The 21,302-nt window shown below is 40.8% G+C and overlaps 1 protein-coding gene across 2 annotated transcripts in view; it reads right to left on the reverse strand.

The window, feature by feature from the left end:
* Nucleotides 1-3,743: 3,743 nt before the first annotated feature.
* The window catches only part of TAOK1 (TAO kinase 1), an 86,655-nt gene continuing 69,096 nt past the window's right edge, over nucleotides 3,744-21,302 (reverse strand). For both annotated transcript variants that reach the window (XM_084749193.1, XM_084749192.1), the window contains 4 exons: nucleotides 19,512-19,751; nucleotides 15,994-16,206; nucleotides 14,525-14,707; nucleotides 3,744-12,961 (listed from right to left, as the gene is read on the reverse strand). In XM_084749193.1, coding sequence (XP_084605319.1) covers nucleotides 12,500-12,961; nucleotides 14,525-14,707; nucleotides 15,994-16,206; nucleotides 19,512-19,751 — 1,098 coding nt within the window. In that variant the 3' untranslated portion in view covers nucleotides 3,744-12,499. The remainder of the gene's footprint in view (nucleotides 12,962-14,524; nucleotides 14,708-15,993; nucleotides 16,207-19,511; nucleotides 19,752-21,302) is intronic.

The raw sequence follows: 21,302 nt of genomic DNA on the forward strand, positions 1-21,302 counted from the left end.
TCTGGGCCGTTTTTCTACACTGACTACCACAGGGCCCCACTTCCTCCAGAGAACACTTTTGTGAGAAAGAGTGGCTTGTTTGTTTATTTGTTTGTTTGTTTGTTTGTTTAGAAAGGCAAGCTTGCTAAGGAGGGGAGGGTAAAGACTGCAGTAACTTTTCCTTCTTTTTTGTGGAACTGGTGGTTAAACCCACAGCCTTGCACACACCAGGCAGCCCTTTACCACAGCGCCCCACCCTCCCTCTACCCTAACATAGGTCTTGGAGCTCTCAGAGGATTGCAGATCAACTCCTGTTCAGGTTCTTTGGGTCTCAAGGCCAAAGAGCTGATTTAACCCTAAAACATTTCCCCTTCATGCAGCTCATGCAGGCTGCTCTCAAGGAGTCTCTCTCTCTCTCTCTCTCTCTCTCTCTCTCTCTCTCTCTCTCTCTCTCTTTTTTGAGATAGCATCTCACAAAGCAGCATTGGCTGGCCTGTAACTCACTATATAGACAAAGCTTCCCTCAGACTCACAGAAATCCATCTGCTTCTACCTTCTGAGTACTGGGATTAAAGATGTCCAGCCTAAGCAATTTACAAAAAGAAAACTCTGGCCGTTACTGTTCAGACACTAGGGCTGAAGGCTGGAAGTGTAGCTCAGTTGGTTGAGGGCTTACCCAGCATGCACAGGCCCTGTTGGTGGAGGGAGGGCTTACCCAGCATGCACAGGCCCTGTTGGTGGAGGGAGGGCTTACCCAGCATGCACAGGCCCTGTTGGTGGAGGGAGGGCTTACCCAGCATCCACAGGCCCTGGCCTCAGTCTTCAGCACTGCATGACCGGTATGATGGTACACATTTGTAATCCCAGAGGTAGAAGCAGGAGCTTCAGAAGTTCAAAGTCGGGCTCGAGAGATGGCTCAGAGGTTAAGAGCACTGACTGCTCTTCCAAAGGTCCTGAGTTCAATTCTCAGCACCCACATGGTGGCTCACAACCATCTATAATGAGATCTGGTGCCCTCTTCTGGCCTGCGGGTGTACATGCAGGCAGAGCACTGTATACATAATAATAAATACATCTTTAAAAAAAAAAAAAAAAAGACCCTGCCACAAAACAAACACAAACCACACACACCACAGAAACTAGGGCAGAAAGTGTGGTTTCTGTTGAAGCATAAAGGGTTTGCAGGACCCTGCCCTTCATCCAGATTGGTTCAGTCTGGGAACAGCCAGAGGAGACCCGGGCACACTATCCTGACAAACTATCGTTCTTTGAACAACAAAAACCAAACTGCCAACAATACAAAACGAAACAACAAAAAACCAAGCTCTGAGTTTGAAGAAGCAGAAAAAAAGAAAAAGAAAAAAAGAAATCCCAGTGAGTCTCCATGTGGGTCCCCAATGTCCTGCACCTCTTTCTTTCTGTGCACGTTGTGGTCTCTCTATTATTCATGAGCGTCCTCAAAGGGTAAAAGAAGATGGGCATGGGGAACCAATGACTTCAGGAGACATTAGCTTGGCAGAGACAGCCGAGTGTGATGGCTTTTGCCTGTAATCCAAGCACTTGGGAGTTAGAGACAGGAAGACAGAAGTTCAAGGTCAGCCTCAGCCACATAACGAGCCAGGGCTATGTGAGATCTTGTCTCAAAACCCAAAAATAATGTGAGAAAGAACTGGAGACAGAGTGCTCCGTGTCTACCTGGGAATCAGAGCATAAGAAACAGATGGTTGACTCTGAAAGCCGCCTTTGATTTCTGCTAAGTTCTTACAGCTGATGTCAAGAATATGCTAAGAGGCTAAAAGTTGGCTCAGTGGGTTTTGAGCCAAACAAGCATAAAGACCTAAGCCAGTCTGAATTGCCGGCACCCAGGGAATGCCTCCCAACTAGCAAGTCTCATGTTTTCAATGAAGACAGTCAAGCTAGACTGGTCTTTGGCACATATGAGGGTACATGCACTAAGACATAGGGTGGCCTAGGTCCAATAGAAGGCTTCTTTTTAAGATGGATTTATTATTATTTTGGGTTCTTTCAAGACAGGGTTTCTCTGTGTAGCTCTGGCTGTCCTGGACTCCCTTTGTAGACCAGGCTGGCCTTGAACTCACAGCAATGAGTTCTGCCTCTGCCTCTCGAGTGCTGGGATTAAAGGTGTGGGCCACCACACCCGGCTATTTTTTTTTTATTCTTAATTGTCTATGTGCATGTATGCCTGGGGTGGGGTCTGTGCACCTGTGTGCAGGTGGCTAGGGAGGTGAGAGGCATTGGATGTCCTAGATTGGGTGGTTTTAAGACACATGAATTTGGCGCTGGGAGTGGAAGCCCAGACCTCTGCAAGAATACTCCTATAAAGCCACCTCTCCTGTGAACTAAGGTCTCATGGTATCTTTTTTGAGACAACGTTTGATGTAACTCAGGCTAGCCTTAAATTTCCTCAATAGCAGACAGTGACCTTGAACTGATCATCCTGTTTTCACTTCCCCACATTCTGGAATTGCAGGCATGTGCCACCATCACACCTGGCACCTTGGTTCGTGAATTGACATGAGTGGTTGGTTTGGGGGTATGTGGTTCATATCATAGACCTGATCTGATACATAGGACACAGGACATAGAGTTGGGAGTAATGGATATTTTAATAGGATGGATGGATGGATGGATGATCTTCCATAGCCCAAGCTGTCCTTAAGCTAACTATACAACAAAGGGTAACTTTGAACTGTTGCTCCTCATGCCTCCACTAGCCAAATGCTAGCATTATAAGCCTGGCACCATGCCCAGTGGTGTTTTTATATTTATTTATTTATTTATTTGGTTGGTTTGGTTTGGTTTTGGTTTTTCGATACAGGGTTTCTCTGTGTAGCCTTGGCTGTCCTAGACTCACTCTGTAGATCAGGCTGGCCTTGAACTCACAGCGATCCGCCTTTCTTTCCCCAAGTGCTGGGATTACAGATGTGCGCCACCACGCCCAACTTATACCCAATATTTATATTCCATGCACAAGTTAAAAAATGGAAATTAAAATGTCAAGAAAACAGTGACACCAAAGTCAGGTGTGGGCGTACATAGCAGCAATCTCAGCAGCCTAGACAATGAGACAGGAGGGTCTTTTGATGTCAGTCTGGCTACCTAGTGAGGTCCTGCCTCAAAAATCTGAGTGAGGAAAGAAGAGGGGAAAGAGAAAGGTGAAAAGTAGGGAGAGGAACATCAGAGAGGGAAGTAGGAGGGATTCACACACACACACACACACACACACACACACACACACACACACACACACAAACCTTTTGTCTTTCCCTATAACACAGTGTTATCTGCTGTGGAAAAAATGGGGGCTGGAGAGATGGTCTTGAGTTCAATTGCTAGTAACCACATGGCAGCTCACAACCATCTATAATGAGATCTGGTGCCCTCTTCTGCTGTGTAGGCAGAACACTGTACGCATAATAAAGCTTTAAAAAGAAAGTAGAAGCTAGGAGTGGTGGTGCAGGCCTTTAATCCCAGAACCCAGGAAGGCAGAGGCAGGCAGATCAATGTGAGTTGAAGGCCAGCCAGGGTAGCACAGAGAAAGGCACTTTCTGTTCTTCCAGGGACCCGAGTTCTAGTCCTAGCACAACAGTGTGTGACCCCTGCACCAGGGCGTCTGGCGCCCTCTTCTGAATTCTCAGGTACCAGGGATGATACAGTGCACAAACACACACGCAGGCAAAGGATTCACACACACAAAAGTAAGTAAATCTAAAATATTTTTCAAAATAAGCAGACACTCTGTGTACTAAAATTACTTTTATTACAGTTGATCTTTTAAACATTTCCTTTGCTATGATACAAAGGATACTTACAAACAAAATATTACATATGACCTGTTTTCGTTCTTAAGGTTCTGACAACTTGGTAACAGCTTTAAATGCACAATCTATACAATTAATACAGGTTATATACGAACTATAAGGTATGCTGAACCAGAAGAATACTGACAATATACTGTACAATAAGCCTTACCAGTTAGTGCTGTGGACCATTTCTACCAAAAGGAAAATGCACATCTGCACAGTCACCTTCAGCAGCTGGTGCTGACATGAGGGAGAGGCTCCTTCCTCATTGCAACCCTTGGTAAGCCTCCACTGTGGGCATCTGTTTAGTCTAAAATTCGAAAGGACTGGGTTTACTCAAAATTATCCACCGTTAAAGTGTTAGGCTACTGTATGTTTGATATGATAATCTCTTGCCCTTCCCCCCAATCTATGCCAGTTTTTAAAAGACTCTTTAAGTCCTTTGTCCACTATGAAAACCCTACAGAATCAAGGGCTTTAGGAAAAGATGAAGGTTGCCAAAAAAGGAGGCAAGAAACCAAGCCAAAATCTAGGTCTTGCAAAAATCATCATTTTTCCCTTCACCAAAGGGAACTAGAAATGTACAAATTCATTGACGAACCTCAATGATAACATATCAGTTAGCTGATAACCCTCATTTATCTGGACCTGACTTGTGGGAATAACGAAAACAGACGGTGGCTACATACACCAATTTTGTTCAGACCATCTTGCTTAGTTACAGCATTCCCTTTATAGCCACCAAAGCTGGTCCTGGCTGACAGGTGTGCATTTCTCTCAATGGTCTACTCAGAAATGATAAGGTTACAGCTTTTTTTTTCTTTTTTTTCTTTTTTTTAAGTTTTAAATAAAAAAGCGATTGACTGAAGCACTGTTGAGTTTTTAGGTAAATAGCAAAAATAAAAATAAAAACTAACCCTGGCATTTGCACAAATAAAGCAAATGGAATGCCATGGCCTTTAAGAGGTTAGTAGAAAGACTGAGGTGAGGAAAATCCAGAGAAAAATCATGTATTAATTTCCTTCTTTTTAAAAATTTTTACATGTGCAAAAAATAAAATAAAATAAAACATGCTGTTTGAGGAAAACAAAGAATGAGTACATAAAACTAAAAATATAAATAACGTTTGGATGATTCAGTAAATCAGAGACCAGCCTGGGTTACAGAAGGGCTATACATTCAAGATGCTTTAAACCCAGTGGGATAACTTATGTTAAAACTGTGTTAATAGTTAACTTTAAAAATCTCAAGTTTGTTCTTAAATCTTCACAATACAAGCAAAGCTGTTTAAAATATACACTATACAGATTTCTCATAGTCTCTCCAACCTCATTAATACGCATTAGGCTTTTTTTTTTTTTAATACTAAAAGGAGGGGAATCTCAAAGCTAACTTGCTCATAATAACCTGCATTATTTAAATGTTTCATATGGGTTAAAAACCTTTCAAACGTACATAAATAGGATTTAGCAACACAAGTGTTAATTTAAAAACTCTAAAGCATTTACAAATAGGTTGGAACAGCCTAGGGAAGTTATGTGCACCGTACTTTAAAATGTTATTTACATCAGACCATTGTCTTTGTAAAAAGTCCCCTCCTCCCCCCACAAAAAAGAATTAACCTACCCTAAACTAGCAGAGAAGGATCGTAAGAAGTAAAATAAGAACAGAATTATTTCTTAATGGAAACCCCACAGAACCCTCTTCACTTGGATTGTACTCTATGAGACCACCGTGACCCCTAACAGGCTCTTCTATCAAGTGTCGAGACAATGTGGTAAAACAGTTTGTTGGATAAGCTACTGGCCAAGTGGACTTTAAAAAAAAAGTTTTTCCTTCTTGTTTCTGGCTTGGATTACGTGTGTATTTAACTGGAGGGGCAATCTAAATAGGCACAATTCCCATTTATTATGGAATAAAAAAAACAGGGAAGAAAAGGTGATGGTTTCTTTTAAGAGTATGAAGTGTGAGGAAGGACAATAGCACACGTGGAATGAGTGGGCAGCAAAAGGCAACAGTGTGGCAGCACCCAGGCAGCCAGGGCCTTGATAAACTGATCTACCTGTTTATGACCTCAAAAAGGGCTAGGAGGGCTGCAATACCTACACTGTTATGTGAGATAGAGACCAACCAAAATGCAAACATTAGGCAGCTGCATCTTTTCAAAATCACATAATTTGCTGGATGACAGTGTGCAATGTATATTAACATGCCGAGGCGATGTATTTTAGGGTTAAGAAAAAGCAAAATGTGCCACTGAGAGAAACCTGTGTCCATATAACTGGTCTTCATGCTTTCAAGTGGCTCTAATATACCTTGGATACTATGCCAAGCCATGCAAAAGCAAAGAGTACATACTTTTCATTAACATTGGTATCTCATTTCTAAACCACTGACTTCAAGTTGCCATAGAAACATATAACACAATACTGAAAGCATACAATTGAGGGTTCATGGATTTTTAAGAAATGCATTTCCCTCATCTATGTTGAACAGTCTTTAATATCTTAGCTACAAGGCATAGCAGAGAAAGGAGGTTAAGTGGGGGTAATGTCTAAGGAACATACAGAATTCTGGAAATAGGAAATATGTTCCAGAAATGGGATCAATGTGCCAGCAAAAAGCATAGTTTGATTCACTTGAAAATTCAGTTAAAAGAGCCCATAAACAGTCCCAAACCATAAAGTTATCACCTGCATAATTTACATAAACATTAACACACTTGCACTTTATAGACAAAACACTCTGTAAACATGGCCACTGGGGAGGGACACTCCCTACACCTCACTCATGACTGACGACATGTAATCATCATATTAAATAAAATTACTTAGCTTCGAAAGATTTCAAATCTGACCAATGATTAAGCTCCATTTCCCTGTTTAACAACATTTAAGCAATAATACTAAAAATGTCACCTAGGATGGTTTCAGGGTTATATGCTAGAACCACAACTAGCGATGACAGCAACTCCTCTCTAGCTGGCACAGACCTATAAACTTTAGTACAAACCCAAAAAAATACAGAAACTAGGTCAATTTGTTAGCTACATATTTACAGATAATTACATGATTTTTTCACTCATAACTGTTAAATTACAAGTGACAGGAAACTGCAGGCTGAATTACCCGTACTTTGGGGGCGGGGACTCTTGAGCATCAAGACACCCTTTTCACTGGGAAGTCTCACCTTCTCTCCACACTCCCAACTACTACACATGTTAAGGGAGTTCTATCCAGTGGGCACCCAGCTGGAGGGGATTAACCTTTTCTTCTATTCAAAGAACTCCTTGTATAGTTAAAAGTAAAGCAAAACAAAACCCCCAACACACACACACACACACACACACACACACAACCTTCAGTTTGGATGCTGGAAACAGTTAACATGTGGTGACATTGTACATGGCTCCCCAGTTTTTGTTCTTTGCTTTTTTTCTTCCCTGAAGGATTTATTTATTTTATATATGAGTGCTCTATCTGCAGGCCAGAAGAGGGCATCAGATCCTAGTATAAATGGTTGTGAGCCTCCATGTGGTTGCTGAGAATTGAACTCAGGACCTCTGGAAGAGCACACAGTGCTCTTAACTGCTGAGCCATCTCTCCAGCTCCTTTTACTTCTTAAGATTTTCATATGAGTGAGTAGTGCAAATTTCAGAAGCCTACAACAGGCAGATATGGAGTATATTTCTTATGTTTATGATCTGAAGGCCAACACTTGTTTGAACAAAACTTTGGAAATCTGAATACAATCAAAGAGGAAAAAAAATCCATACAACTTTAAAAGTGGGCTACCAGAATTCAGTAGGAAATATAAATGCACAAAAAGGAAGAGTTCTCAGCTTCACTTTTTCTACAGTGTTTAATAAATTTTTTTTTTACAAATTAAGTTATTTCCAACGTAGATCTACTGTAGTGATTTCATAAAAGTGCAGACAACATAACCAGACACAGCAAAACAGACTTCAATCAGTAGTCCTTGCGTACAAGAGGCACATATGCTGACTGTACAGCGGGTGGGACATTTCCAGTTTTTAACAACTCGGGTGACTGACTGCCTTTTAAAAAGGCAATGCTAAACCATGGAAGGGAGACTTCTGTTACTAGGGACGAAATGAAACAGAATTTGTTTATCTTCAATAATGACCTGTATTTTGATAAGCAGCTCAAAGATGACAGCCCAAATTTTGACCGTGCTCCTTAGAGAAGGCTCTATGTAAGAAGTGAGAATTTTTTTCATTATAGCAGATTCACACTTAGTACACCTTAAATATATTATTTTCTGGCTTTAATACACATTAGGACACTTCACATTCTGAATATGAGACAAATGCAGAACTATAAAACCTCCAAAAGAACAGGTTGCTGTGGCAAAGCATGATGGTTCATGCCTGTATTCCCAGTAGTTGGGAGGCTGAGACAGAAAGATTGCCAGGAATTTCGGGTGGGTCTTAGCTAAACATCAATTATCAGACCAGTAAGAGTTACATAGCAAGACCCTGACTTGCAAGAAAAGAGCAAAACTAAGGAAAGAAGTGTTGTATTAGACCAAATCTCTGTCTGGATAGTACTGGCTCAGAAGGGCGAAGGTGCAAAAAGAACTTATTATTAGCAAGCAAGGAGACGGCCCTTCAAAACAGTGTCACGCCTGTCTCCCGACGACCACCTCCTGTTGATTTTACAGTTGAGGAGAACCTTAGATATGCTTTAGTAGTAATTCCTTTCTTGGCAGTTTTGATCCTCAGCAAAATACGTAACTATTAATATAAAGAGTAAAAAGCGAATGAGAGGATCATGGCATCAAGACTAAGATAGCCACAAAGTCCGTGACTCACTGGCTCTCTTTACCTTTGCAGAACAATTACCACCAGTGTTTGTCCCAGCGTTCACTTTTCTCTGTAGCTTGTTATCTTTTATTGCATTGTAAAAGAAATAACTGCCTCCTTCCCTAGCACAATTTTACTGCATTGTAATTCATGGTTTCATTATTTTACTTAACTTTCTCCTCACTCATCCAAGTGCTAAGGAAATAAAGGAAAAGACTGCATCTACTAATCATCTTCTCATAAATATCAACCCAGAGTACTCTTTAAAACACAGGCAGACTTGCCTTAACAGAGGAAAAAACAAAAAAGCAAACAACAAAACACTTGAGCCCTGGCAGACATGTACAGAATGAGTTATACCCATCCACCTATACACACATATAGACACTCATATGTATATACAATATATATACAAATGAAAATAGCTATACCCAAAATGTGCATATGTAACAGTTTTAAAATGCCAGTAGATCATGGTATAATACAATTTATTTCCACTTGTAAATGGCACAAATGGAGAAATGCAAAGGTGTTCAAGTACAATGAAGTTATTTTTACAGGTGAAAATAAATTGTATTATTCCAGTGTCCAAAACAATGTATTCTATGTAAGTTTAAAATGCTAGGCCTATAGGAGCACAAAACAACTAAATTCTGGCTTATGACCTAAAAAAAAGTTTTCAATTTTTGAAAAGGATGCAGAGATAAAAATGTTAGTAGCAGGACAGTTTCTTTAGTGTTTTGAATGTTGTTTATTTGATATCCACACAGCCAAAAATGACTATGTCCAGAGTTCCATTTATTGGCAAGGCCTTGACTTGAGACTGTGTTTCACCTGTGGGTGTGACTTCAAATTGAGGGCTATTCATCTCTAGTTATGAAGATGTGCAGAAGAGCAGGAGCTCTAATAAAAATAAACATGCTTTCAGCTAACATTGTTTATGCAGTGCAAATACTTTCTGATGTCAACATTTAGGGTTAGAGCTAAGTTTAAGAGGAGAAAAGTTATGTGCCAAGGATGAGGGATCTAATTAAGAAGATACGAGGCTTTGCATTTTTAAAATGCTGACCCAATAAAAGGGAGAACAAGAACTGTTTCCCTGTCAGGCTCTGGATACCAGATATAGAGCCACAACTTCTGGAGTGCTACGTAAATCCTCGGTGCTTTTCACTTTCTTACACACATATGAGTGGATACCAACAACTGCGAGGAGGTAGTGTTAACTTTGTCAAATGTTGACATTTCCACATTTTCCCCCAGAAAGTACTTGTCCTATCTTCAGGGTATTTCAAATCCTTTCAAATTTTCCTGCTACCAGCTTTTACTGTGAGGATTTCTGACATATACAGAATTCCTTTGAAGCTATAGTATATAAACAAGAACCTATTACTTTTAATCATTTTGCAAACCACGCGTATTTTAGCTAAGTTGAAAATGGAAAAATGGGGTGCCACACAATTAAATGAGGCAGAAATCCCATTTGGGAAGGACAGATAGTATTCAATCACACTAGCATTATTATCAAAATGGACTCAGTAACTAAATTGGACCAAGTGAAGCTCATAAACGGGTGATAAAATGTATCTCTGGTAGTTTGAAGTCTGAACAATTTTTTCAGATACATCAGATCTGCTTTCCCATTCTAACCCTTTAATAGCCAATAGGTGCCAGATGCATGAAGAATGGTTTTTAAAGATATTCTTTTATAGTTTTGAGTAGATCATTAAATGTTAAAGCTTTCTCTTATTTCCTCCAAATATATAGAACTCTCAATTTGATTGAAACTCTTTAATAGTACTTTGAATGCAAAACAGAAACCCAAACAAACAAAAAAACAAAAAATCAAAAGAAAAGCCTTTTCATTAGCTAAAGCAAGTGAATGTATCCCTAAAAACTGGTGTGGAACGTGTTTAAAGCCCTGCCTAGAAGTGTGTGCAGACACTGCTGTTAAACTTCTACTGGTTTTTCTAAGGATCTATATTACAGCATCTACCCTTCTTCTGTTCTTCCACTTTTGAGACGGCTGAAGACAGCCTTGAACCTGAGACTCCCACCCTGCCTGCCAAGGGCTGGGATTATAGACATGTGCTACCACACCCTGATCTAATTTTTCTTTTACTTAGTGTCAGACACTCTTTAAGGGATTTGGAGACTGGGATGACATACCTGGACAAGGCTTAAAATGCGGGTAAGAAACCAAGAACTTCGATATAGGAAGTGACAAGTCGCTTACTAGTGTGCTCTAAGTATGATTAAGAAAGTTCTTGCCCTCCACCTACATGAAAAGCAGGGCCCACGTTAGCAGCAAGAGCTCTTCACGACAACTGAAAAGGGAGGAGGACAATTAACTAACAAGAAACTCTGGTCTGTCGCTAGCAGAGGGCATTGCCCCTTGCCTACCTCCAACTCAAGCTCCACACAAGCAATGGGATTGTAACTGACAGTGATGTAGAAGGACTGACTGATCCTTCACTGAAGAACAGACAAAACACACTCCCCAAATGTTAGTGGTCCCTGACCACCATATTTTTAATTTTTGCTTTTGTTTTCTTTCACTCACCAAACCACCTAGTTTCTTTCTCAGTAGTATTTTAGCACTAAAGCTAGAGACTTCTGAAAGGGAATTTGCTATTGTGTGATATTAACATAGACCCAGATGGTCACTAAGTCTCAGTGAATTAACAGTTTGTAAGGTACTGCAGCAACAAAAACAGCGATTTAACAGAGGCCCTGCAAATGAAGCAACAACTACAGTGTGAAGATTAGTCAGCAGCTGGTAGTCATTGGCTCAGTGACTCCTGGTGGCAACTAAGTATTTACATAATTGACTATTGCTACTTGTAAACAGGAAATGCCATAAGCCAAAAAGGGGATAATAAAATTATGTCTACGTAGTGTGAGGAGTACTCTAATAGATGGCAGTTTGTAAATATGGCGTCAGTCAACACCTCTGGCATTTGTTTTGCATTGGCTATGTATCTTTGTTTCGTACAAACAGCAAAGGTACTTTTGGGGTCTTATAGTCTGAGATATCATTGTATAAGAAAAAAAAAAAAAGGTCAGGATATATAGGCTTTATCTCCTCGCTCTGTGCTGAACACTCCTAACCCAGGAACTTACAGGGGCCTCTCGGCTCTCTGGTTTTTCCCTCTGAAAGCTTGTTAGTGCAATTCCCACACAGCTTGTGATCTCCTTAAGCAACTCCACCTTACAATGATATACAACCTACAAAATCAGCGACAAACTTCTGAAGCATTTAGCAAAGAACTAAATGATTTTTTTGCCATCTGGAAAGGTAAATAAAATCTTTTAATGTTCATGGTCTTCTGCTTTTTAGTCCAAATGAGGTTGAGAAGTCAGATCAATGTCATAGATAAGGAAACACACTGGTCAAGAGTAGAGGCATGTTTCAGCAAAACCATGTGTCAGCATGGATGCTGCCTGCTGTCAGTGACTCACAGAATTTGGAACATGAAGGAAGGCATTAGATCTTCCAAGTTTCTTAGGCTATGGACACCCTAAAGTGATAATTCAGGTTAATTTGCTTCATTTTATTTTTATATTTTTCAGATAATATCCCTTCTATTAAGCCATTTTTTGCCACACACATAAAATATATATCTATTCCCACTTTAAAATTTTCCAAAAGTTAAAAACAAAGAAACAAAAAGCCAACCACAAAAACCCGGCAGCCAAATACTAAGACATCCCAATTAGTAAACACAAAACATAACGCTTTACAAAGACAAATAAAATATACCATATGCACAGCTTCCACACGGTAGTACCCCACGTGAGGAGGCTGCTGTGGTGATGTCTGTAGGCAGTTTCTTTTGGCAGACAGCTCCAGAGGAATTGCCACTGTCAATTATTATGTGTAAGACATGTGTGACCCATTGGATATCTGTGAAGTGACACTCGTGCTTCTGCTCATGCCCTGTTCCGTCCGTCCCCCAGAAGCTGTCCGCCTCAGAGCCTGGGGGCTATTGCGGACTCCCATACTGCTACCTCGGGGTACCCCTTGCATTGGCCCTGAGGGATGACCCCATGGCTGGGGTCCACCTTGCATCGGATGGCCCCAAGCTTGTGGTGTGCTACCCACGGGGTGACCCCAGTGAGGTCCTGGACCCCCGGTAGGATTGTGAGCCCAACTAGACGCTCCTGGGTAGCTGTGGCTGAACGCCTCAGGGGAGAGATTAGAAAGGACCATGTTACTAAAACCTAGCCTCATGCTTTCAGAGTCAAAAGCTTCTATTTCTCTGGCCTGACGCTCAAGCAGGCTACGTATTCGTTCTGTGCGTTCATTCTGCAAAGCCAACATCTCTTCTTCAATCTGTCGGGGTAGAAAAAAGGAGCAAAAAGGTCATTTTATGTTTCAGATCTATGAGATAGAGCAGCAATAACTACTAAAGATAATCAATACCTATTTTATGGATATATACTTTAAAAGAAATTTTTTTTTTCCAAGACAGGTTTCCTTTCTGTAGCCCTGGTTATCCTGGAACTAGCTCTGTAGATTAGGCCAGCCTCAAACTCATGGAGATCTGTCTGCCTCTCCATCCTGAGTGCTAGGATAAAGACTGCAGGGCTCCCTTACTTCTCTGTCTATACAAAGAAACCCTGTCTCAAAAAAAAAAAAAAAAAAAAAAAGGGAGGTGGGACTGGGGAGATAGAGCTAGCATTGCTCCTCTCACAATTCAACGCTCTTTTTTTTTTTTTTAAAGATTTATTTATTTATTATGTGTACAGTGTTCCACCTGCATGTACACCTGCAGGGCAGAAGAGGGCACCAGATCTCATTATAGAAGTTTGTGAGCCACCATGTGGTTGCTGGGAATTGAACTCAGGACCTCTGGAGGAACAGCCAGTGCTCTTAACCTCTGAGCCACCTCTCCAGCCCCTGAACAGTCTTCACATAGCTTTATATTCTTTTTGCTTGTATTGAGACAAGATCTCATATATCCCAGGTTGGCCTCAAACTTGTTATGTCGACAAGGATTATTTTGAACTCTTACTCTCCTTCCTCCACATCACCAAGAGCTGAGATTATAGCTTTGTGCCATCATGCCTAGCTCGTTTTTTTGTGTTTTATTGTTTCAGCGACCTCAGGCCTTGATAATGTACTTGCATAGCAGGTATAGTCACTGCTGAGAACTAGAGTGTGATGGTGCAAGTCTTTAATCCCAATACCTATAGAGGCAGGGAGAGCTCTGTGAGTTCAAGGCCAGCCCGGTCCATTTATCAAACTCAAGACCAGCTAGGGCTATATAGTGAGACTCTGTCTCAAAAACAAATTAAATAGTTTTGGAGATGGTGCAGTAAAGAAGTAAAGAAAAGTATTTAACAATAAGGACCTGAGTTTAGATCTCCAGGACACATGTGTAAAAGCTAGATGTGGCCAGGTATAAAGATGCATGCCTTTAATCCAGCACCTTCTCTGTGAGCTCAAAGCTAGACTGGTCTACATAGAGTCTCAGGTCAGGCCAGTCAGGGCTATAAAGACTTGGTCTCAAAAAACCAAAAACAGTAGCAACCCGCCCCCCAAAATAACTGTGAAATTCTAGTGTGTTTATGGTAAAATACAAAATAGACAGGAGAATCCCCCAGAAACTTGTGGGTTAGCTACTCTGGCCAATGCAGCAGTGAACAAGAAAGTGTAACTACCACAAACAAGGTGAAATGTATAAAATGACCCCTGGCATTTTTCTCTGACCTGCACACGTCATGGCACAGGAGCCTGCACTCATATACAAATGTACGCACATATAACACACACATCATACATACATACTGAAAGAAAATAACATGCCCCCCAAGCTTGTGGTCACACACATACATTTAGTTCTTCTGATAAAAACAAATACTAGAACAACTATCTTCCTTCTATTATCTCTACCTTTTGTTCTAAGAGTGCCCTGCGAAGGGAAACCCTCTGTTCCAGCTCTCGAAGCTCTCGGTCATGTTGGGCCTCAGCCTGCATCTTGATTTTGCTCTGATATGCATTCAACAGCTCCAGTTCCTGCTGCAGCTGCATCTTCAAAACCTGGCACTCTGCTTCCTGAGCTTCATCCAAACGCAGCTGCGAGAAAGAAGAGAAACTGCTAAAGTGCACTGTGAACTGTGAACTAGCCATTCATGACTTACAGAAGAGAGAGAAGACTGTTTATGTAAGCTATGTAACTTCTTTCTTGTAGCCTGGCATGAACATTCCTAAAAAAGAAAGACATTAACCAATAATATATGACAGAAGATACGATCATAAGCTATTCTAAAGATGCCTGAATAACATTTTTTTCCCTTAAGGAAAAAACCTAGACTATTACTAGGTATCTCCTTCCCTAGTAAGAATGGCTGCAGGACAGTCAACGAGCACAGCACACAAGCCAGACTGGGAGCTGCTTGTTTATCCTTGTTCAGTCCAATAGCTAAAAACGGGTTTTACATTTTGATGAGAATTTTCCCCTCTGGTTTTGAGACAAGAGTTTCTCTGTGTAGCCTTGGCTATCCTGGACTTGGCTTTGTAGACCAGGCTAGCCTCAAACTCACAGAGATCCACCTGCCTCTGCCTCCCCGAGAGCTGGATTACAGGCGTGCACCACCACACCCGGCTTAAGCATACATTTTTAATAGAAGTACTTACACAATTTTACCTCATGGTCTGCAAAGTCTAAAATATTTATTATTTGGCCCTTTAAGAAAATACTTGCAGCCGGGTGTGGTGGCGCACACCTTTAATCCCAGCACTCGGGAGGCAGAGGCAGGCAGATCGCTGTGAGTTCAAGGCCAGCCTGGTCTACAAAGTAAGTCTAGGACAGCCAAGGCTAACACAGAGAAACCCTGTCTCGAAAAACCAAAAAAAAAAAAAAGAAAACACTTGCACAGTATTTCATCTATGCAAAGGTAACCATTTAGATTCCTAATCACAGAACTACATTTTGCCTAGTTTGCCCACTCCCTGGTTTTTTGAGACAGGGTTTCTCTGTAGCCCTGGCTATCCTGGAACTCACTCTGTAGCCCAGGCTGGCCTCAACTCAGAGATCTGCCTGCCTCTGTCTCCTGAGTGCCGGGATTAAAGGTGTGCACCCCCACAGCCCCACACTTATCATCTGATCTTGATAAGCTGTTAAAATGCACACCTGCAGGAAGCCATCAATAGGCTCTTATGTCTAAATATATCAGTGAAATTCTATATACACCATGTTAGTTCCAAGCAATACTAGAAACAGAAAGAATTTGGATGATTACTCTTTATTTCCTGGACTATTAAAAAGCTATCATTCCAATTTATCTTTTAATCACTAGGATTTTATTAGGTAATGGAAAGAAAGGGACTAAATTGGTTTTGCCTAAACAAAACATACTCACAGCTTGTGTGGAGAGCATTTCATTAATGCTATGATCATACTGCTCAGCCAAGATGGCTAACTTCCGAGTCTGTTCCTCCTTGAGTCTTTTCAGAACAGCTTTGTGCTCACTCTTTGGTGTAGTCTCCAGCAGGTGATTCCTTAATGCTTTGTACTGTCTGGTTTGAATTTTGCAGGTATCCTGAAACTGCTTTTTTATCTGGAGTTCTTTAGACTGAAAAAACAAACAAACAAACAAACAAAAAACCATATATATCTGTCTGTCTTTGGAGTCCTTGGACTAATGCACCACTACCACATCCAGCTTAAATACTGTTCTAGATCAATGCTCTAACAAATGTTTCTAGACAAGGGATATAAAATAATGAAATTCAGACATCTTCTTCTACCTCTTTCGTAAATGGTAATCATGCCATAAACAACAATCAGGGTGTTCCCTAAAAATTTCCTCATCATAAATAAAATTAAGTCACAGTTGGTATGCATTGTAATACCAGCACTTGGAATAATACCAAGGTACGGAAGGTGAAGGCCCATCCCAACCACATAGAGACACTGCTGCAAAGACCAAGAGGAAGAGCCAGATTAGCACATACCTGTAATCCTAGCACCTGGGATAGGCAGGAAGGATTATCCACAGCTACACAGTTATTTTGAGACCAGCATAGACTTTAAGATTGTGTCTCAAAAAACAAAACGAACAAAATGGTCCCTGCCTAACTGCCCACTAAAAAAGTCAGAGCAGCCCTGAGATGCTGCTTAAGAGCAACAGCTACTCTTAGAGAGGACGTGGGTTTGGTTCCCAGCACTCATAAAGCAGCTCATAACCACATGTAGGTCTAGTTCCAGGGATGCAAAGCCCTCCTTCCAGTCTCTAAGGGTACTAAAGGTATACAGGGCATACATACAGAACACGCATACATACAAGTAGGCTAACATTCACACACATAAAATGGAAATTTAAAAAATGAAAGTGAAACTAAAACCCTGGAAAAATACGACTACATCTTTTAATGATTGATTCAACAGAAAATACGAGCAGTCAGGCATGGTGGCCCACGCCTTTAATTCCAGCACTAAGGGAGGCAAGTGGATCTCTGGGAGTTAAGAGCTCAGCTAATCTACAAAATGAGTCCGGGACAGCCAAAGCAACACAGAGAAACCCTGTCTCTAAAATCCAGAGCAGAGATGGGGGGATGACACACGGGGGAAAGGGACGACTAGGGGACAGAGGAGGGGAGGGGAAGGGAGGGGAGGGGAGGGAAGGGAAGAGGTGAGGAAAGAAAGAGAGATGAGTTCAAATTATGATTATTTCCACTCATATAATACTGAAAAAAACTTATCACCTGGAAAGCAAGTTGAAGAAATAGAGGCAGTAATTTTTATCTAACTAATTTCACAGAACCAGCACCCTTCTCTCACAGATCCTACTCAGAAGTACCCAAATTGAAGGCTCTCCTACAACTCAGCATCTCAGAGAAACTAGAAGTGCACATAGACAGATACTGTTAGGATGAGCTGATGTTAAACTGAACATTTTCTTCGAACTGACTAAGCAAGAGAAACATAAGATTTTTCTTTCATACAAGAGGGAAACCTTCTGGTCATCAGAATGCATTCTTCTTCATTTTTTTTTCCCCCAGAATGCATTCTTTAACATCTGATGTAAGATGGTGAAACATTTTCTTCTCATGTAAATGCATTGCCTGGAAAATCAGATTACTCAAAAAAAAAAAAAAAAGCTCTCACACTACAAAAATTATAGGAAAAAAGGGCTCAAGTCAAACCAAGCCCTAGGAAAATTAGTATGGTATGACAAGAGAAAACACATTAGCATCAGAATTCAGGGTCACCATCTTTGGCTACATGATGAGGCAGCCATACTATAGGAGACCCCACCTTAAAAAGTGACCAAAAAAAAAAAGGGAAAAAAGCCTTGGTAGGAGAGCATCTGAACTATTCTTTCTTCACTGTATAAACAAAGGAAGTCTGAAAGGTCATTATGAGTTCCAACTTTTTAAAACATTGGCAATCAACATAACTACTCTGTAAATACTTCAGTCTTCTGAATGCTAGACTACAGGGGTGCCTTACTTGGCAAATAAGGATATTTCAACAGTAAATACTTTGGGACCTAGACCTTACTAGACATAAACAAACTGTAATATGCAAACAAGTACAGACTAAGTGAACTGTTAATACTGATGAAAGCCTTGCAGACTGTCTTTTTTTTAAAATTTATTTATTTTATGTATGTGAGTGCTCTATTTACATGTATACCTGCAGGCCATAAGAGGGCATCAGATCCCAGTATAGATGGTTGTGAGCCACCATGTGGTGGCTGGAACCCAAACCCAGGACCTCTAGAGGAAAAGACCCTGCTCTTAATGGCTAAGCCAATTCTCTAGCCCTGCACACAGTGCTTTCAGCCTCTTAGCCATCTCTCCAGCCCCACTGAGTACTTTTTGTTCTTTTTTCTTTTTTAAAGATTGATTCAATTTTTCATTATAATATATGAAATTTTTCTTAGAAGCATTACATTGCATTTGATAGGGAGGTATAGTCTAGGTAGCTAATTGTTTTTAAAGTCTTTGGTAGCCAGGCAGTGGTGGCACAAGCCTTTAATCCCAGCACTTGGGAGGCAGAGGCAGGTAGATCTCTGTAAGTTAGAGGCCAGCCTGGACTACACAGAGCAAGTCCAGACCAGCCAAGGCTACCAGAGAAACCCTGTCTTGAAAAAACAACAACAATAAAAATCATCTAGGTATGGTGGCACATACCTTTAATCTTAGGACAGGATATAATCATAGTAAGTTCAAGGACATAGAGAAATTGTGTCTTGAAATAAATTTTTTAATATAAATCATATTGACAGGAAATTGGGAGTCCCAGACTGAGCTACTTAGAACAAAAAGAAAGTAACAGGTTGGCATGTTGACTTGTAGACTACAATGTCAGCATCAGACACGATATACATTTTTAAAATACCAATTAAGAATTCCTGGAGCAGTTGGGTGTGGTGGCGCACACCTTTAATCCCAGCACTTGGGAGGCAGAGGCAGGTGGATTTCTGTGAGTTCAAGGCCAGCCTGCTCTACAAAGTGAATCCAGTACTACCACAGATACACACAGAGAAACCCTATCTCAAAAATACCCCCACAAAAGAATTCCTGGAGCTGAAGAGATGCTTAAAGGTTAAGAGCACTGGTTGCTCTTCCAGTGGTTCTGAGTTCAGTTCCCAGCACCCACGTGGCAGCTCAGTTCATTATCTGGTGTCCTCTTCTGGTATACAGGTATATATGCAAATAAAGCACTTATATACATAAAATACCTAAACACATCTTTAAAAGTAAATAATTTTGGTGATTGTTTTTCTTTGATACAAAGTACACAAGCAAAAGATGAAGCAACAGGCAGTCCACACAGGAACCAAGTAAGCATGTTAAAAATGAAAGGACTAAGTCAATTCACCCTCTCACTGACTAGACACCAGCTTCTAACAAGACAGTCTAAACGTACCTTTAAACTTTTAGGCTGTTGACGGACTTCCATGACGTGCTTCCGCCGTAGTTCTCGCTCTCTTCTCTTATTGTACTCTAGCTGATTAGTGAGCTCAGTCTGATGCTGCAATCTGATCAGTTCGCAGCGCATCTTCTGAATAGTGTTCAGGTGTCGAAACTCCAGTTCCTGCATGGACTCATGCTGTCGCAGCAGCATGGCATGTTCCAAGTCCTTCTGAGTCTGCCTTTTGTTTAATTCCTAAAATACGATTCAAAAGACAAAGGTATAATTTATTGCTTTAGAACCCAGAGGGTGGGGGAACTGGGGGAGGACATTAAGAAACAATCAATAAAAACCACTAAAAAGTAGATGTAATTAATCCTGTACTTCAATAATGGCTGCATAATAAACACTATTTCCATGATTCTTGTGCCTGTTTGTACAAGTGCTATTTGTACATAAAAAGAACTCTCCCTCCATAGTTCTAATGAGGAAGAATTAAGTTCTTTATCAATAACTTCTTGGAATAATATAAAGCACATGGTAGTGTCTAATAAATGTTATTCTTGCTGTGCATAGTGGCTCACACCTGTATAGCAGAACCGGAGGTCAAGCCCAGCCTTGTCTACAGATCAGCAAGGCTGTATTGTGAGACACTGTCTCAAAACTAAGATATAATAAACTAAAAGTATTTAAATTATTCCTTAATTTTTTTGGGGGGGGGGATGTCCAAGCTGAGCTTAGGTGGCTCACGCCTTTAATCCCAGCACTCAGGAGGCAGAGCCAGGTTGATCTCAGATAGAAGCAAACCTGACCTACACAGCAAATCTCAGGATAGCCAGAGCTGCACAGAGAAACCCTGTCTCAAAAACAAACAAACAAACAAACAAACAGACAACAACAACAACAAAAAAAACCCAAGAACAAACAACAACAACAAAGAACAAAACCAAAACCAAAAAAAATAATAATAATAATAAAAGGCAGTATTTTTGTCCAGATAAAAAGGGGAGCAGGAAGGGCTGGAGAGACGGCTCAGAGGTTAAGAGCACTGGCTGCTCTTCCAAAGGTTCTGAGAGTTCAATTCCCAGCAACCACATGGTGGCTCAAAACCATCTATAATGAGACCTGGTGTCCTCTGTACATGCAGACAGAACACTATATACATAATAAATAAATACATCTTTAAAAAAGGGAGGGGGCAGGAGGAGAGAGGATTCACTGATAAGAAGCACTTGTTGCTCATGTAAAGGAACTCAGTCTCTAGCACTTGCACAGTGTGAGTCACAACCTTCTCCAGTTCCAGGGCATCTGACACTCTCTTCCCTCCAGTAACTGCATATATATGGTGTACACACACACATACACACACACACACACACACACACACACACACACACACGCGCGCGCGCGCACGCACGTAAAAAAGTAAGTATACAAAGACGCACATCAATGGCACCCCTTCCCCTGCAAATCCTCTCCCTAAAGGCCAACAGCTTATTGTACATGTTCCTCACCTTTATTTTATCTTATTTCTTGTGGCACATCCATTAAAAAAACAAAAACAAAAGGAAACAGTAAAACATTTCTATAAGTGAATAATATAGGTACATAACTTTGTTTTCTTCATTTGATTAATACAATACATATACACCCAAATCAGATCAATAAGTAAAGACTTTTTCAAGACAAAAATCTCACTATGTAGCCTAAATTGGCATGAATGATAGTACCTCATCTCTTCCCCCCAAAAAAACTGGGATTTCAAGTGTGTACCACCAGCCCGGTATGGTGGCACACCCCTATAAT

Source organism: Acomys minous (assembly GCF_964271855.1).
Source record: "Acomys minous genome assembly, chromosome: 12".
Classification (NCBI taxonomy): Eukaryota; Metazoa; Chordata; class Mammalia; order Rodentia; family Muridae; genus Acomys; species Acomys minous.